Source organism: Pieris brassicae, chromosome 2 (genome assembly GCF_905147105.1).
Source record: "Pieris brassicae chromosome 2, ilPieBrab1.1, whole genome shotgun sequence".
NCBI classification, from domain to species: Eukaryota; Metazoa; Arthropoda; class Insecta; order Lepidoptera; family Pieridae; genus Pieris; species Pieris brassicae.
The window spans coordinates 6,139,652-6,159,407 of record NC_059666.1 but is presented as its reverse complement, the minus strand read 5'-3'; the positions used below and the strand labels follow the sequence as shown (position 1 = coordinate 6,159,407).

The window sequence follows — 19,756 nt, the reverse complement described above, 5'->3', positions numbered from 1 at the left end:
TATGTATGTGTCTAAAACTTGTAAAGACTTATATATTTTAAGCATAGATGTTGTTTTAGGAATTAACTAAATAATCGTTTGAAACACGCCGACATTTCAAATTATACATTGAAGCTCTGATTGGTGTGGTGACAGCTACTCTGTTTTAACCACAATTTGAGGTCACAGAGCGAAACTGTTTGTGTATTTTGTGTATTAGAAGGGTCGGGAAAAAATTTAGATTAGAATTTTAGGGAAAATGTACCTAAATCATTCAGTCGTATCAGTATAATCCTGTAACTAATAATAGTATGGACTTTATCAAGCGCTAATTTCTTTGTTCTTTTCTGATGTAGTCTGTGGCCTAGACATCCTATGGCAACTTATCGTCATGGATTTGATTCCCGAAACAATAACTAATTCAATTAGACACACAACGAGATTTATAACAACAAAGTTGAGGCCAACATTTATTGGGATCCACTAATCGTGTGGTTGGTTGATTTTATAAATAGCCAACAGTCCGAAAATCAAAAGCATGCATAAATACTTACAGTAGTCGGAGTGATATAATTGAACTCCATTTTATTCTATTTTATGTTTAGGCATGTCTCAAATCTTTGTATCTTCTTTCAACAGGAAACCCTCGACACGCCATATCTGCCACCGTGAGTCCATTTTCTTCGGTCACATTTCTAAAAGAATAAATATTTTTCACTTAGTCAAATACCATATTAAATAATTATTAATAGAAACATTCTTGACAAGAAACAATTTTAAAAAATGTGTGCGTGAACTAATGAACGCACGTTAGAAGTGATACTTCTTTATGACCTTATTTTTCGAAAATGCAACTTTACAGAAATCTATTAAATAAAGTTAAATTAGATAAAGTTTAAAAGGGGCTTTTGTTATTATAAACATGAATGGCATTATTTCATTTTACCTTATTACTACTAAGATTATTTCAGAATTTCATTAATTGTAATAGGATTATTACTATCATTATTATCGTTATTATATATTTTGTTATTAATGGTTTCGAATCTCTTCGAATAAACCGTGGTAGCGACAAGAAAAAGATGGAGAGTAACGGAAAAATGTGACGGTAAAGTTTTTTCCAACGCCGATAAAGAAGTTTTAAAAAACATTTTACGGTATGAATAATACTATAATGCGGACTAAATAACGTTGACATCGTTAAACTTAAAGTCCAACAAAAGAAAAAGGGTCTTTATCATTAAAACGTTTAAATATTAGTTAACTCAATGTACAAAGCATTACAACTATCGTACCGGTCTTAATTTTGTTTATATTTTAATAATTGTACCTATATTTTCAGGATCCGTTTTATGTAACCAATTCTGAATATTTTCATATTCGCCGTAGGTACAAGCGCGACCTTCAAGTTAATTGTTATTGAACTAAATACTAGAAAACATTCACTAAAATACCAACCTTTTTAATTCTTAAGTAAAAAGTCATTTGAACAGTATATAAAGATGTTTTTCTTATTTTTCACTCTGGTTATATTATGTTCACGGACTAAGCTATACATTCTACCGATTTTTTCGTGGGGATATGCGTTACCCATACCATCCCGTGGCACGGTTGCCTCGTGGTGAAGGGCTATGTGGGAATCGCTGCTATACACTTATTATATTATGTTCACGCTACGGACTAAGCTATTCATCCTACCGGCTCAACATAATTATGGATAACGATAAGCCTAATATAGACATGAATAATTCATGAACCTTCGTAATTCTAACATTATAAAAATATTTATGGGTAAACGTATACCAGATTATTCTTTTGAAAAGGTTTGAGCTATTTATTTGAATACGCTTGTATATGTGAATAGCTATGTCCTTCGATAAGTGGAGTATACTATAATTGATAGTAAATAATACAAAACATGTATTGTTTGTATCTTGTTTTGTATCAGTGAAACTTTTTGTGGATTTATCCAATGTGTTAATTTTATGTTTTTTTTTTTTACTTTTTATTGTATAGAGATGAATCTGTTTTGTTTCCTAATTGAATAAATAAATAAGACAATTTTTATGTCATTTTTTAATAGCGTATAAAAGCATATCGCAGATTCGATGTCATTGTTATTAACCACATAGCTATCATTGTCGTCCGTCAAGTTTATTTTAAAATAAGGCAGTGCGCACATCCAACTTAGTCGTCGTTCAGACTTCAGACTTCAGAGAACAATTGAAATTTGAAACTCAACTATCGATTCAACGTTTTACTGATAGCTTGACATTGTATAACCTGTGCGATGTCTATGATATTCCGTAGTGTTGCTATTTTAATAAAATTACACACAGGTATTTTTCACTTAAGAGTCCAAATTTTACACATTATAATGCTTTGTTTATAATGGATAAATCTATTATTATTTTACGGATTTTATATTTCTATGGCTCTAATTTACTGTGTCTTTTAAGTTATTATAATTAATATATACATATATCTAGAAATAGCGAGTAATTTATTTTATTAATTCGCATTGATAAAAACAATAATCCTTTGATAAATTATTGTATTACGATCGTACGGTAAAATTTAAAATCCAACGATTACATATCAGCCATTTTAGTAGATAATGAAAGTGGAGATCTACTTCCCCCAAAAGGTGCTTACAAAACCATACATAGTTTTTAGACGTAGATAAATACGCTATGATTACATTGTATGGTTTTCACTCATAAATACAATGTCGTAAATTGTGTTTTGAAAGAAAAATGTGTTTTTTTAAAGCGCTACTTATTCTGGAAAAACATATTTATGTTAATAGTATTTAAAAAGGCACGTTAATTAATTCATTAAAACGTATTCAGGTGGTGGAAGCCTATTTTTGCTGGGTTTGAATTTACATTTTCTATTTCGTTTACTTTACTAAGGTTAAAAAACAGTATTAGGCTATTAATAGATAATATTATTATATACGAACTTCAGAAAATAATTTGTATTCCACTTTAACTCATCGAAATAATCAAACTGTATTTTAAAAAAGATGTTTTTATACAACAAACTCAAACCAAAACTAAAGTAAATCCTCAATTTTATTTAGTTAAGCTACTCCATATTTATAGCAGACATATTTGCATATAAAATGTCGAATTCGCTAGCCATTTATTTATTTTTTTAATTCGGAAGACAACACACAGATAGATGGTAAAATGTTACAAAAAAAAATTGTTCTAATTTATATTTTCATTTGTCATTTTAACATTGCTAGTTATTAAATACTTCGTACTTCAATAATTGAGTTTTTATTACTTTTACATTATCCATTTCAGAATTAATTAAAATACTTTCAAAGACACATTTAAAACAAGCAATTAATTTAATTACAAAACTATACCGGTACGTATGGTTTTGTTTATTTCCTATATCTATCGGTAGCCACATCACGAATACGTAACATCGAATAAAATAACAATATTAATTACTAAACCTGGCAGTATTTGGAACTTAACAAAAGCAAACTAGTACATCTATCAAACAGCGTTTGTTTATTAAACTATACAACTGTGAGCTGTCAAAAACCGACATTATCGTATTGACGAATTTATATTTAACCAAAACTTTGTGCTATAGATGCAAGTTTTACTGCGCTTCAGTGCTGTTTTACCAGTCCACAATACGAAACCAATAAAATATGAAATTCAAATCGATTTCGAGCAAGATTGGAGTAGTTGCAAATAAAATAAATCTCTATTTGCTTCGTGAGCGTTTGTTGAATTGAAGATTTTACACGATGCTAAAGATGGGTTTTTTAGGGACGGTAATTTCATCTCGCAAGCTTGCACTCGTCGAATAGACAACAAGTGTTTTTTTTTTAATAATTTTATATATATATATATATTTATACATATAATGGTCCTACAGCATAGGCAGCATTAAAAAAAGGAAATGGTAACATAATGTGTCGAACGACTTTTTTTGGACTTCATCATTAATCATCTTTATAAGAATGTGAAAGTATGTAGCAGTATGAAAATGTTAAATTGTAGTGTGTCTGACACATCAGTGAAAACATAAAATGAGAAATGATATGAATCTTTCTAAAAGAAGCAAGCAAGATACACTGTAAATGTTGTATATTATTATTATTTATAGACGGAAAAGACTTGATAAGTATGATAAATGGACAAAAAATACTTTAAATAATTTCATTCGTAGTCCAATAGTCTTAAATAGCGTGGTTACTCCTACCATTTCTTACTATTTTTCTTGTAGTTTAACCTCTCATACAAATAACGTAAACCATAGAGGTATAGAGATTCAGACTAATAATGTAGGTAACACAGACTATAATATCGGCTGTCAAATAGCTCTTACCAATGACAAAGGGTAGCTCACACAGAGAATCTGAATGGATTTCGAGAACGTTCAAGTGATGAAGCAATCTTCCGTTACCCAACAAAATAATGTGGTATTTGTATACAGAACAAAAAAACAGCCGTATCAAAAAAATATCATGTGAAAAGAGACAAAAGATCTTGTATCTATTACGTTTTAAAAGGCCGGCAACTCGTGAGCCCTCTGGCATTGAGACAGTCACGTAACAACAGTTGATCCTCCTGCCCGTTTGCCCCGTTCTATAAAAAAATATAAAAGAAACATTTATGCAACCATTAATTGTTCGTAAATATATGTATAAATAATTCTTTGGTTATTCCAATTATTTTTTTTTTTATTTCATAGGAACGACAAATGAATGCGGATTTTTCTGCTCTATGTCTTGGCATGAATATGTTTGGGAAAATATTCGGAAATTCGTATTGAAAGTTATTCGGGATATGTGGGGTAATAATGTGTCATCTTTAATAGACATCCAAAAATATATGGAACACTAACTTTATTATGATAACGCTGAAATTAATATTTAAGTGTAATGTTTGTATCTACAATTGAGAGAGACAGAGTGCAGTGTTTTCAGCGTGCAACTCTCAACCTTGGTCATAGGTTTGAACCCATCCTGTGCACCAATAAACTTATGGCTATCTGCGCAATTAACACTCGCTCGTACGGTGAAGGAAAACTTTGTGAGGAAACCAGCATACCTTAGATCCCAAAAAGCGAGGCGTATGTCAGGCCTAAATAAAAACAAATGATCACGAAACAGGTCAAATCTGAGGCCTAGTTCTTAAATGTTTGTTTTTGTCTCTATAGTGGCAATAGACATTCGAAAAAGTATTTAAATAAAAATACATGTTATGTGTTAATTATTCTCGAAGTCCTACTCACTGGCTTCTATCTAATGTGTGTTATCAACATGCGTCACCAAAACTAGATCGGTACGTCCAACGCTAAATAATGTAATAATTTTATGATTTCAAAAGACACAATACATGTCATAAGATCAAAAAACAGTGGCTTTTAGGCTTTGTTTCGTGTTCAGTTGCTTTTTTATAGCGAGCTAAAAATAACAAGATCTTTAGCCTGATATATTGGATCGAATTGATGGAATTCAATTATTAAGCTTTTATTACTTTTACATTATTCCCTTGAGAATTAATTAAAAGACTTTGCAGTAAATAAACGATCAAATTCACATTTAAAACAATTAAAACGAGCAGTTAATTTAATTGAAAAGATAATGTCCCAAGTGCGAGTTTTATTGGTTGTTAATATTTATGACTGAAATTACCTACATTTAAATCTTGACAATATTAATGACTAGCTTTGTTCACGGCTATGCTTATTACCTAGGTTTGTACAATAATGGTTTTATGCTTATTTTAATATTTCCAAACTATTAGTTAGGTATACATTTGTAATTAAATTAGAATTTGTTTTGATTTTCTTTTTGATTACTTTGTAGGTTAAGAAAATTGTAAATATGTTTATTTATATATATAATAAATCTAAATTGACAAAAAAACAATAAAATTAGATAATTTAGTTTTGAATAAAACAATTTTATTAATTTTAACATTAACGACTAACTTGTCGTATCATGTGACTGTGTAGTGTGTATGTACTTTTTGTAATAACTCATTTTGAAAATACATTTATTTACCGTCACGAACTAAAATATTCCCTTTAGCTAGTTTTTTTGTTATTAATACTTCAATGGCACCTTTGTATTGTAGTATTACCTACGGACCTACAATAAGGCATCAAATGTTTGATTGACGCGTTATAGCTTTTGGGTCTAAGGAAAGCTGGCTTATGATATTCACTTGTTTCATTTTATCATGAAAACATTCATTTCTGTTATAGAAAGTTATATTTATTGACATTGGCATCAACCACATCAACATTGTGGCTTAATCAATCACTTCGGAGTGGGATGTGTATGTATTAGAACCTCACTAAGCTATAAAAGTTTTAATGAAATGATACAAGATACTAATATTTTTGTATAAAAAATATGTTTAATGTCCTATAACTTCATAGCAGACACATTTCTAAATACGTTTTATGTTTTAGTTAAGAATATAGAGCTGTTAATCGCAAATGTTCACGAACAACTTAACTATCCTTATATCCAATAAATTTAAGTTTTGATTGTTATAAACAATCTCTTTAGTTTTTCATTATTTTATAACTATTAAGTTATCTCCTTCCTAAAGAACTGAATGTGTCAACATAAATTATCTGAGGTAACAGATGTGTGTGTCACTTAGTTTTCAGAACCTATAAACATCTCAAGTTTCAGTTTTATGTTACTTATAAGCTCTTGTTTGGAACCATTTATGACAGGTGACAGTTAGCTGTCCACGCGTCAGTGTCCTAATTCCAGTAGCAGAAACCTTTAAACTTTTAAGAAATAACCAGTTGTTCCTATTAGGATATAATTTTTAAATTTGGCATGCAATCCTTTCTTTCTTTGATAGTTCTGCGTATAGGTAAAAAGACAAAAAAAACTCAATGCAAAGCAAATCAGGAGAAAACCTCTTTTAGGGCGAGGCTAAAGGGACCAATGAACAATCAACTTGGTTCGTGGGGATAAAACATGCACATCTTAGACTATATGATACTTACAAAATGCTGCATTCTGACAATTGATGATAAAAAATATTATGACCCAAAAGCGGAAATCTAAAGTCGATATCTATACTGAATTGTAGCGCAATTGTACTGTGTACCTGTACAAACACCGTTCAAAATCTTGTAACAGTGAAAATAAACACTGTATGGGACAATATATCCAATTTTAGTCCATGTATACCCAAGAGAGGCTGAGGATACAAAGTGATTCGTTCTCGTTAATAGATCGACCGCTCCATCTTTTAGTAAGTTTTTCTAACTGTAACGAAGTTAGCGCTGCAAGCATTAAGTTTTAAAACTATCGAAATATTCTTACCTTTCTGTGTTCGTAAGAAACTACGTATCGATTATATTTTTGAAAAATCGGTATGAAATTTTCAATTATTTAAAGTTAGCTCGTTAGCTTGACTGTAACTCGTCAGAATATTTTTATAATACGTGTCAGAATTTTTTTATACTACGGCAATTGTATACTAAGTGTCAGAATATTTTTATACTACGCAAATTTTATACTACGTGTCAGAATATTTTTATACTATCTATATTTTGTACTACGTGGCAGAATATTTTACACTGATCTTCTAAGCGGAAAGTGTTATTAGCAATAATCAATACATAAACTTGCACTTTCTGAGGTTAAATATATATTCGCTCTATGTAACTCTAAGTACAAGTAAAAACAATTAAAGTATTATGTCATCATAGGACATCTAAAGTTAGCCTTTCAAAATGTTGACAATATTATCAAATATAAATAAGACATGAAACATATAATGCAAAATATAAACGAAATTCCATTGTGGGTTTTTGTATTAATATCAATATTAGTTAAGATTTACGAGTGTTAAGCCTATCCCAGTTTTGTAAGATATCGTGTTATATGGAACCGAGAAAAGGAGCTCCCTTGAGACTTAAAAGAGCTTTAGCGTGACAATTGTCTCTTCCACGAATATAATGGACATTTTGTACAGATATATTTCATGTTTTATCAAATTGAATTATAGGTTTTATGACAATATTATAAGTGTAATACGGTTACGTATAATGGTTTGAAGTCATCCAAATGTTAAGAATAAAAAAAATTAATTATTATTATAAATAATGAATTATTAACTTTGATTTCTGAAGTTACAAGCATGAATTTAGGAGCGAAGCTGTAGGGATCTACGCTAATTCTCAACAAATTGTTCTGTTAATCAAAGTCGGGGGATTTATACAATCCTCCTAAAACAGATAAACAATATATGCACAGTAGTAGTAAAAATAATTAAAGAAGGAATAAAAAGAAAATTATAACAAATATAAAAAGTTTGGTCCCTGTGGCAGTATATCTATAAGGCTGGCAACATTCCTCGCTGTATTTCGATACTTATTCGTTGACAGAGGTAAGCACCAGCTTTGGGGTTACCATTACAAACAATATATTAAATAATGAAATCGACAAAATGAAAACCAAACAAGTTGAGGTATTGCGTTCAAACCCTTTAAATAATATTCGTATTGTCACTACAATTTTAGCATAATTAATATACGTACTTCTTAATAAATAAATTGTATTGTGTATCCTTATATACATTCTTGGCTCAATAATACAAATAAACAAAAGTAATATGATTAATCTAATTTGTTCCTTTACTCATAACTAATCAAAGAAGATCCATCTCACAGTTCATGATATTCTATCTTTATTCTAATTAAAGATAATAAGTGTTTCTTTGTTCTTCTTGTAGATTAACTTTGAGAATTGTAGCTTAAGAAAAGTTTGTAAAATTCAATTAAGTGGATTTGTTACGCGTATTAAGACTAGTCGTGTTTAGACAAAGATACTATAACTAGGTTATTATTTTCACTACTTGCCTCTGAAAGATAATTTGGAATCTAACTAACATAACCAGATTCTGTTTCTCTGTATAATTTGTGAAAAACCTGAACACCCTTTTTCTGTTAATACATCACACCGTATACATTCCGTCTAACTATAAAACGTACACTAATGTTAGTTTCATGATTACAATTATTTTTATGTGAAAATAACATTGTTTTCTTAGTTACAAATACGGTTTTTCGATCCACGTTTCATCAAAGACTGATAATGGGCTGAGAAGAATGGGCTCGACAATATCAATTTTAACTAGAGATCTTTTAAACTTTTTTCAATCAATGTGTGAAAATTCGTTTGTTAGGTATAAAACATCTTATTTTTGTAAGTTTATCTTACGTTAACCACTGAATATAGTTTTTTACTTACTATGAAAATATTGCAAAGAATTCACAGTACAGTGTCATTTCCAACTACATAGCATAAAGTGGGATCTCTGTAGATGAAAAGTTGTGATATCACTTTTCTATTTGCTTTACTGGCGTAAACATCTTTTGCACGAACAAATTGAATCATTTGAATTGACAAGATCGCCGAACAATTTGGTTGTATATAAGTGAGACAATAGTTAGTAAAAAAAATTTTGTTATTCCATGTACTACATTTATATTAATTGTAGGTGTACACACGCGCCCTTACCTATTTCTCTATCATCAAATGCACAAAGATCAGATAATAAACTGTTATACAATGGGCCTTAAAAAATCTATAATGTCTATTGGCGCAAATAATAATAAAACAAACTTCATGTACTCCACTTCTAATATAAGCCCTTTATTCGCTGACCTTTTTAACTTACATGCTATACTTATAAAACAGTAGTATTCTTAAATCTAATTTAAATAGCAAAATAATAAATTTATTAGATACCACTTTGTTCAGGTTGTCTATCGACATGGGCCCAATTGTTTCCACGTCTCTCTATCCTTGGCAGACAATACAAGTGATATTAAATCAAGGCCAATCCTGGGGCCTAATAATGCAACCTTGTTGCATCTACCCGAGGTTTATTTGGTACTACTCACCTCATCTCTAACTAGTAGAGATTCCGGTATCAGTGTCTCCACACATGCTACTTTCGGAAGCAAAAACAAGTGGCGGCCGGGTCCTGTAACCGAAATATTTTTTTATCTTCATAGGCAAGTAGGTGTACAGCCTTCTGTGCCTAAGCATGTTTTCTGTCACCACACGAGCCAGTGTTATTTGCGGACATAGATAGCAAAGGCCAATGGTTTATATGACTATTTCACACACGCGACCTTCGAAGGTAATGCATGACGAAATTGTCTTGAATATAATAGCAAGATTGAAAAAATCGGCTATATTTTCGTTCTATAAGTCTCATTGTTCAACAGTTGTATAAAGTTATATTTTTGATAAGTAGTAACTAAGCAGTAGGTCGGTAAATAACCTCGATAGAGCCTTGAGCCGTGTCGATACAATGTCAATTAGTTGGACCGTCTCCAATACTTTATAATCTTGAATTCACGTTTCTCTAAGCTAATTAAATCTACGGGTGAAAAGATTGAACGAAATTGAATAAACTAGAAATATTCGAATAATGAAAAGCTTAATTTTAGAAATTGATTTGATTATTCAGATATAATGTCATAAATTAATGCAATTTATAACTTCAAGTACGTATGCATTATTGAATTATGGAGAAATTGAGCTATTTTTTTACATTTTATGAATATAACCTTTATTTTATTTTATATATCACAACTACGACAAAGTTTTTTATCCTGTGTGGGTCACTAGCCCATCGAGTAAAAAATATATTCAAACAAGAACACGAGACAAAATAATAGTATTTCTACTTATTACAAAATTAACAATCTATGGAATAAAAACCACACGTTTGCCTATTGGCTCTGCAAAGACAAGTGGGCAGTGTCAGTTAGGGACTTCAGCGTGCAGTGATCCCTAGAGTCGTAGTTCGATGCCTGGCTGTCCACAGAAGGCTGATCACCAATAAGGAAAAACACTGAATACAGAAATCTGAGACTAAATTCTCGGTTTTTCTGTAAATACACAGTTTCCACAATTATTTATGCATAATAATATAAATGATTGTTATTCATTCTATGCTATTTAAAACGACTAAAAACATATACATAATTAATTCACCGCAGTCTGGCGATCATAAGGGTACTAATGTGATAAACGTCTTATCTCTTAACTTGTACATTACGAACCCCCTCAAAGTCAGAAAGTAATAGCATTTAGTCAGAGTCCCCCAACTTTAGCAAAAAATGAGACTTGTTACAAGGCCCTTGGGATTAGCGATAAGAATCTTGTTCGGATCGACATTGTTTGAATTGACGTTATTTTAAAAGCGATGTGAAACATAATACGCCCTATTTTATCGTAGATATTTATAAACTAGCTAAATCGTATTAATTAATTGCGGTTCTCCCAATATATATACTATTTTTGATAAGCTTACAGGTTTCATAAAGAATACAGCTTTAAGAAAAACAACTAAGGTAACAGATGTTACAATTAAAATCTGTTACCTGAGTAGTTGGGTGCCATGTGTTCCTCTTACCATGTGGGGCACAAGACAAAAGAAGTGAAGTAGACAATAAAGTACTAAAGAGAAGAAGAAGAAAGAGAAACACAGTTTAATTTATCAAACAAACATACATAAAATTATTGTACATAACATCCCATGTTTCGGTATTCATAATATTTGTTGATAAACCAAATTATACTCTCATCAAAATACCTCAGACGATGTAAGGAAACTTAGAGAGCAGGACTACAACCTTGGCTCTTAAGGGCCCCTATCCCTTTAGAATTGTACTAATTATCTCTGTTTTTTCTTTCCCTCAGAAAGTAGAAAAAACAAATTAAAGAAACAGCAGGAGATACATGGCAGATAGTGCAGAGAGTAATGGCGGGTTTCGGAGGAGGCCTTTGCCAAAAGAGTAAAAAAGAACGCGGTTAAATGTAAAAGTATCTGAATTAAAAGGCTATTATTATTATAACAGTTTACATTGTTGACGTGAAAAGTACAAAATGCAGATGTCATAAATGTGTTTTTTTACGCAGATGTTATACACAAGAGTTTGCACAGACACAATCAACTATCCATAGAGTTTTTTTTTAATATAGGTTAGTAGTTTATTATTAATCGTAGAGCGTTAGTGAGCAAGATCTCTCACGTCACGTATTTTAACTACGATAACTTTTTAGTGTAAGTCAGTTTTAGAGAACGTATTGTTAGATGCCTATCTCGAACCTAATTCGCATTAAATAAGGTTTTTTGTATTATATGTTTTAATTGTATTTTTTAATTTTTCATTTCTTTTTGAAACACTTATATTTACTTCAATTGTCATACATTTTAGATGAAAGATTTTATAAAATATGCAGTAGATTAAGTACAATGTATGAAGTGGTAAGCTTTAATAAATAAATAAGTAGTAAACAGGATCCATTGGTGTATTTTTTGACATTATATTGCTGAGCCGATAAAATGATTTGAAAAAGCAAGATTTCGTTATACTTTGTAAGTAATTTGCTTTTTATAAAAAATTAGCTTGACAGATTTTTAAAATATTTAAAATACCGAGAACAAATATTTTTACAAAGAACTTTCCTAGTTTAACGGGATTTTATAGCACAATTTATAAAGTTAAATCTAATACTTTTTACAATGCCACGCCAGTTAGTTTTACATACTCATTCTTTACCTTTTCCTTGCCAGTTTAATTTTATAACTCTTACTGAATATATAAGAGTTAGTTGCAATTTTCCTTGTTTGTAGAATACATTATTTTAAATTTCATATTGGCTTAATTAGGTAAATTGTTAAACTATAATATAGTAAGTCAACGTACATAGTACTTTTATTTAATATTTTTATATTTAAAATAAGAATTATTACGGAATTTCGTAGAATTTTATTATTTATTATATGTGGAACTTGGATTTTAGATAGATGTGGTACTCTAAAGTTTTTAGATACTATTATAGTATTATGGTAATCGTAATTCATTCGTGTAATTTAAGAAATGAATTGTTCTTAAAAGCCAAAGGTTTAGACACTTCATAAACACAGTTTAATTTATCAAACAAACAAATATAAAATTATTTTAATTAACATCCCATGTTTCGGTATTCATAATTTTTGTTGATATACCTAATTATACTCTCACCAAAATACTTCAGAACGATCTAAGGAAACTTAGAGAGCAGGACTACAACCTCTTAAGGGTCCCTATCCTTTTAGAATTGTACCAATTAAGCAAAAACCTTATCGATTGCGGTTATTCGAGACATTATTTTAATCTGAGAACCCTTCTTAAGCCTCAATTTGACGCTAATACCTTTCCCTATTACTCAAGCTTTAAGCTTCATACGGTAATTACTATTGAACCGAGATTATTAGAACTTGATCTTGCTTTTCAGCAGCAACAGCAAGTGTCCTATGGATTTTAAATATACAATTACATAATAATTGTTCCAGCAGATTTGAATTTCGATTCTACAGAAGGAGTAGCATGACTCAATGAAAAACGCCCGAAACAACAACTCTACCACACATTCACATACAAAGTGTATTTTACGCACACACATCGATTCATACTCATAAACTCACTCATACATGATTTTTTATTTAATTAAATTTAACATGAACGACTTTTTTTTAATAATTTAATACATAACTTCTGCTGCATCTCTTTCTTATATGCAAGATCAGTCTTCTGTGCCTGACTTGGCATCGATCCTTGGGTCTAAGGCATTCCGGACATAACGTCATAAATTTAGTTATTATAGCAAAACTTCTACCATTATTTTGTAAGTAATTAAGAGAATATGCCCTAATTAAACATTTAAAAATGTAATGAACGAAAAACATTCCCGCTGACACAGCAAGTGTAAGCGTATCGTAAATCTTATTTGCATCCCTACTTAATTAAGCAATTACCTAAAATTTCGTTTAATGGTTGGTTAGCGAAATCATCTTTTTGAATCTGTTTAGGATATTATAATTAAGGGGCGGATATTTTATTAAAAAAGGCCTATTGCTTTTTATTTATAATAACTTTCGTACCACTGATAAATATGTGAAATGTTGTTATATATAATCTCGAGTACATCATGAATGAACTAGCAGTACTTTGTGACAATTAAACCTAGATTTTGACTTTAGAAGCGAGGTACTACCATATGTATGACTACTGCTTAACGCAATATCATTTTTTAAACAAAATAAATAATGAAATATGTTAACAATATACGCATGTATAAATATTTAGATAACAAACATATTATTATTTGATTTGTGACCTCTTTTGGGGCATATTCTTTAATTTTTAAAGATTCAAATTACACCTATGTAGTATTTATAGATACTTTATTTTAAATTCTTTACAATTAAGTGTTTCTCAAGATACAAAGTACCTCCACTATATTAATCTAGCTCTTCAAATCCGATTAATCTAATCTAATCTTAAAGGCTGGCAAAGAGCTCGCGTCCGGACTGGCAAAGTCGATCTGGCCACCACAAATAACATCATATGATCCTCTTGGCCGCTGGGTTTGTACCCTGTTACTCCTGTTCAGATCTCAGCGGTACAGATATTCAGAGAACTACTTCAAAATTACAAACATACTATCTATTGATCTATCGCAATTTACAGAGTACTGGTCCTATCGTATAAAAGAATACTGTTGTTAAAAAAGTAGAGAAACTTTATTACTGGAAACTTATTCACGTGAGGGATGAATGACACAAAATCGATCCTCGGTGTGTTAACGGCTCGCTGCATTTTCTCACCTACATCTTTGAACTCATTTTGCACTGCCAATCACATTACGTTCAACCGAGAGAGCTTCAAGGGTTGTAATTGCAAGGGTTGAGTATTAATTGGGTAAGTTTCCTTGCCATGGTGTTAGCGATCTTGCTTTATTGAACCAACGCATGATCGATAAAACCAAAATTATTTACATCGCAGTAATGACACTACTGTCAACAGCCGTTATATGTCACAGAGCTCATACGTGGGTAACAATGAAAATGTTTAGAACTGGCCAGTTAAAAACATTACTAATTAAAACTTTTTTGAATTTCAATTTTAGAACTCTTTGGTAACCTGATGTAGTATATTGCATTCATTTGTCATTTGTTTTTGTGTTTTGGCGACAAATGTAAAACTCTTGTTACACGTGTAAATGAACCTAACGCGAGAAAATTTTCGGTCAACGATTTATTATGACTTTCGTTGTGGGCTTACTCAACAACAAAGCTATGATATATATGATAATAGGCTGCGATTAACATTTCTTAATGAAGCCCCATATCATGTCACTATTTACAATTGGTTTAACGAGTTTAAGCGTGGACGTAGCAATCTCAATGATGATTCATGTGAGGGCCGTCCTTTAACAGCGTGCTAGAAGACTTTTTTATTTGTTTATTTTATTTAAGATGGAAGGACAGTTACTGCAGACTGATATGTCAATCGCTGTTTGCCTGTTGTCATGGAAAAAATTTGACAGAAGCGCCCGCGAAGCAGGATCCTCCTTCATCACGACAATACTTGCGCACTACGAAAAACGGACTGTTCAACAGTACTAATTAAGTAGTACAGTATTTGACTATGGCAGGTGTCGAGATATTGAGTCATCTGCCATACAGTCCTGACCTGGCGCCCTGTGACTTTAATTAATTCCCAAACAGTAAAGATACAAAGCGAATAGCTTTACGAGCCCTGAAGATGCGGTGAAAGCGTACGAAAATGCTATAGAAGAGAGCCAACGGAAGAATGGAACGATGTGTTGAACGGAGATTACTTCGAAAAACAATAAAAGTATTGGTAACTTTCTACATTAAGCCGTTTTTAATTTTCTAAACATTTTCAGAGTTACCTCGGTAAATTAACGTCAAATTTAAATCAGTTTAACCGTTTAATACTTGTTCTAGAAATTAACGTTCAAGATAGTCGAAAGTAATACTGATTCTATAGTCATTTTTATTATTAAAAGTAATTTTTCACTTTAAACCTTTACAAGTAGAACGAGTGTATCAAATGCCACGCAACTTGTTGAAATAAAAACAGGCAGTGTTAATAATCTATCAGGAGGTCCTGTTCTTCTTAATATTCAGGTCATGTTTTCTTCTTTTTGTCCTCTTTCGCCTCGCCCTTTTTTCCGTCAATAGTCTTTGTCAGTCGTTTTAAAGAACTAGAAAATTCAGCTGAACTATGATGAACTTCGTACCGTATCTACATATATTTGTGTCAAAATATAAGACTTTTATTTTTAACTAGATCGGACCTTACTCGGACTTGTAGTACAAGTATGAAACATACGTTTCCAAAAGCATCTATATTTATTTGGCAACAGAGTGTCAATTTTTTATTTCTATGCCAGCTATGTTCAGTTTAATTGTCGTTTTTATTAAGTATATTTCTTTACTTATATATGTTTACCACCGTACAAAACTTCCCTGTACTTTAGCAAATATTTTTAAATCATAATTATCCAAATCGGTCCAGCCATTCTCCAGTTTTGCACGTTTTTAGAAACACTGGTGTTGGATTTTTGTTTCCTACTTTATAACACACATTAAAGACAATTATACAGTATTTACATAGTAATAATAAAATTAAAATTACAACAAATTTAAAAGGTTTTATACCTTTAAAGCTGGCGGCATTTCCTCTCTGTATTGTGATACTTATTCGTTGAGCGAGGAAAGCTTTGAAAGTTTTTGAGCGTATTCGCGATTCTATGCAGTTATATATAGATTTTCTAAGATATTTGTGACATATAATAAATTTTATGTAGCGTTACTGGTACGATATATAAATAAAACATGTATAAATCTTATAGTAGGTAATACGGAAGAGGAACGTAATAAATACGAGCTGTAATTTATTACAAATATGGAAGCTCCTTCAAAACCAATGAATACTATGTAAATAATAACATATGTCTTAGTAAATAATAAGCATCTTCATGAAAGCAACAAATATCTCATTTTGAACACGAAATATTTTAATTTCTTACGAGATATCAAACATACGCCAAATATTGAACAGGACAGGGCAGCATTTCTCAATACTTCATATTTATTCTAATAAATAATAATAATAAATACTTTATCAATTAAACGTTATTTAATTTTTTATTAATATAAAATATGATATATTTTTGATTCTCATTCATGTTCGAAATGACATCTAATTTCAATTTTTTTTAATAAAACTGTAGAAATAAACAATTTTCCATTCTAGTTCCATATTGTTTACCCATCTTTGATCCACTGTAAATAAATAATATGATCGTTCTCGTACTTAGCTAAAAATTTGTGATGAGACACACAAACTTAATAGATGCTAAGACAATCGACGGAAATTAGTTATTTAATAAGAAACATTAATAGTTCGATGTGTTAGATTGATGTGGAAGACATGTTCAGTAAAAATTATTACATTATAATTTTGAGACAGTCTAAATCGTATTTTTGTCTGGGCCTTATATTCAAATACATCTCTGACGTGCGGCTGAGCTTATTTGCGCGGCACTTGTGCCTGACCTACTTATAAGTAGATTGAAAATGTGCCAAGCGCATTAATAGACACATACTTAGTATTATTATACTGTTATACTGTTAGCATGAAATTTATATTAATGATTCCATTATCGTAGAAAATAAAAAGTAGATTTAGGATTCATGTCCTCATTTTAATAAATATATATTTTGTTAAAATATACTTATATATAAATTATAAACACATTAAAAGATAGATAATAAAATCTATTTGGCTGGTATTTCAGGTTTGTAATGTTTATTTTCTTCATCGGACGTCGAGGTAGAATACGAAATACCACCCGTATTACCTCAACGTCATTTCTCTTGCTATTGCTAACACGGCTGGCTCGAGCTGGATGTAACTCACCCAAAACCTACATACCTGGAGATTCTTGGAGGAGGCCTTTACCTGCGTAAGGGTTCTAGGAAAATAATTGGGAAATAGACATAAAAATAGGAAAAAAAAAAATAGTTTAAATTATTTTCTTAACAATATATGTAATAAATAGTATTGAGTTTACTTTATTATTTTGCAAGAAATAAAAATGCTTTTTATTTATTTATTTTAAAACTGATAGTTCAGAAAATAAATTCAACGTTAACATAAAGCGACTTTAAAAATAGGGGTTTCATTTCTTAACAACAGTTAAGGGTAAATTGAACAGTGAACAGAATTGCAACATAAAGTAATTAACGCAGCAGTTTAATTGAATTTCAGAAATTTGCTAATTTCAAACTAGCCGAATGTCGAATATTATTAAAAGTTCATCAGACAGTTTCATAGAAAAACTTTAAAATTTCATACCATAACTACGAAAGAATTTTGTGGTATCTATTTACAACTTTACACAGTTTTATATATATACATAATGCTGGATATAGAGGTCTAGGGGTAACAGAGAAGTGAAAGCCCGCTTTGGGCCCACATTATTTTCCGAATAAAATAGTAAATTTTTTCTAATCCAATTCTTTGTGAATTTATTTATATATTCTCTTTTACGGTTTCTTTCATCAGGAGTCTATTTTGTGTCCCCTTCACAAAAGAGGGAGTACCCCTGAGGCTGTAGCCCCAGTTGCCCTCCCCTAAATCATGGGGTGGGGATGGGGGATGTATGGAAATGCATGCCTATGACTTCTAAGCCATCCATATCCATAAACACTAAAAACATAACAGACTAAAAAATAAAGTTAACAGTCAACGTAAACGGACTTGACAAAAGGCAGTGTTGTTGTTCTTGTTTACAAATGAGGGTTCAAAGGGTAGTATTTAAAAAAAAAACTTTAACTTAAAATATTTAACTAATTATAACGTATAATTACGTTTACTTTCTTTATTGGCGATAAATCATATTTGGCGTTATCTCAAAACTTTAATACAAAACTATAAAAAAATTGATATGTTGATTCAATAAATTACAAAATTAGGTTGGGGGAAAAGTATTTTCGCATTATAGTATGTAAGAACTTGTTCCCGCTAAATCGCATATTATTTCACCGAGTTTCATATTTGGGTACCCCACGAACTCATTGAGAGATACCTAATGAACCGTGTACTCATTTGCGATCGTTTATTACGACGTAATGAAACCGAAGCGTTTTTGAAGAAGCGGATAACTGGTGATGAAACGTGGATCATGTACGACAAGAACGTGCGAAAAAGGTCGTGGTCGAAGGCCGGTCAGACTTCAAAGACTGTGGCGAAACCCGGGTTAACTCGGTGATGCTGTGTGTGTGGTGGGATTGAAAGAGCATTATTTATTATGAGCTGTTACTAACAGGCAGGACCATCGATTCTGAACTCTACTGCGAACAACTGATGAGATTAAAGCAAGAAGTTGAGAGGAGAGAAAGCTGCCGGAATTAATCAACAGAAGGGGTATGGTTTTTCATCATGATAACGCTAGACCTCACACATCTTTAGCCTCTCAGCAAAAATTAAGAGAGCTTGGCTGGAAGATCTTAATGCATCCGCCGTATAGTCCTGACCTCGCACCTTCAGATTTCCACTTGTTTCGGTCTCTTCAGAATTCTTTAGGCCGTGTCAGGTTAACATCACGAGAGGACTGCCAAAAGCAATTGTCGCGGTATTTTGATCAGAAGCCCCATTTCCCCAACCTCTTATAAAATAGTTAAATATTTCGTAAGTCAAAGTTAATTCCTAGTTAGCAAGGATACTATTTTTATATATAAGTATTCTCTAACTTGCTAACGTGCCTAGACTCGCAACTTCTGAGGTCGTGACATGGTGAATTGCACCCAGTCCAGAATATACCCAACTCTTCACCAATTTCTTGTTATGAATTCAGCTTTTCACTAATGTCTTTCAAAAT

The 19,756-nt window shown here is 31.2% G+C and overlaps 1 protein-coding gene across 1 annotated transcript in view; it reads right to left on the bottom strand.

The window, feature by feature from the left end:
- Positions 1-19,756, bottom strand: part of LOC123720652 (dopamine receptor 1-like) — a 69,153-nt gene that overhangs the window by 12,690 nt on the left and 36,707 nt on the right. The window contains exon 2 of the mRNA XM_045677352.1: positions 534-674. Coding sequence (XP_045533308.1) covers positions 534-563 — 30 coding nt within the window. The 5' untranslated portion in view covers positions 564-674. The remainder of the gene's footprint in view (positions 1-533; positions 675-19,756) is intronic.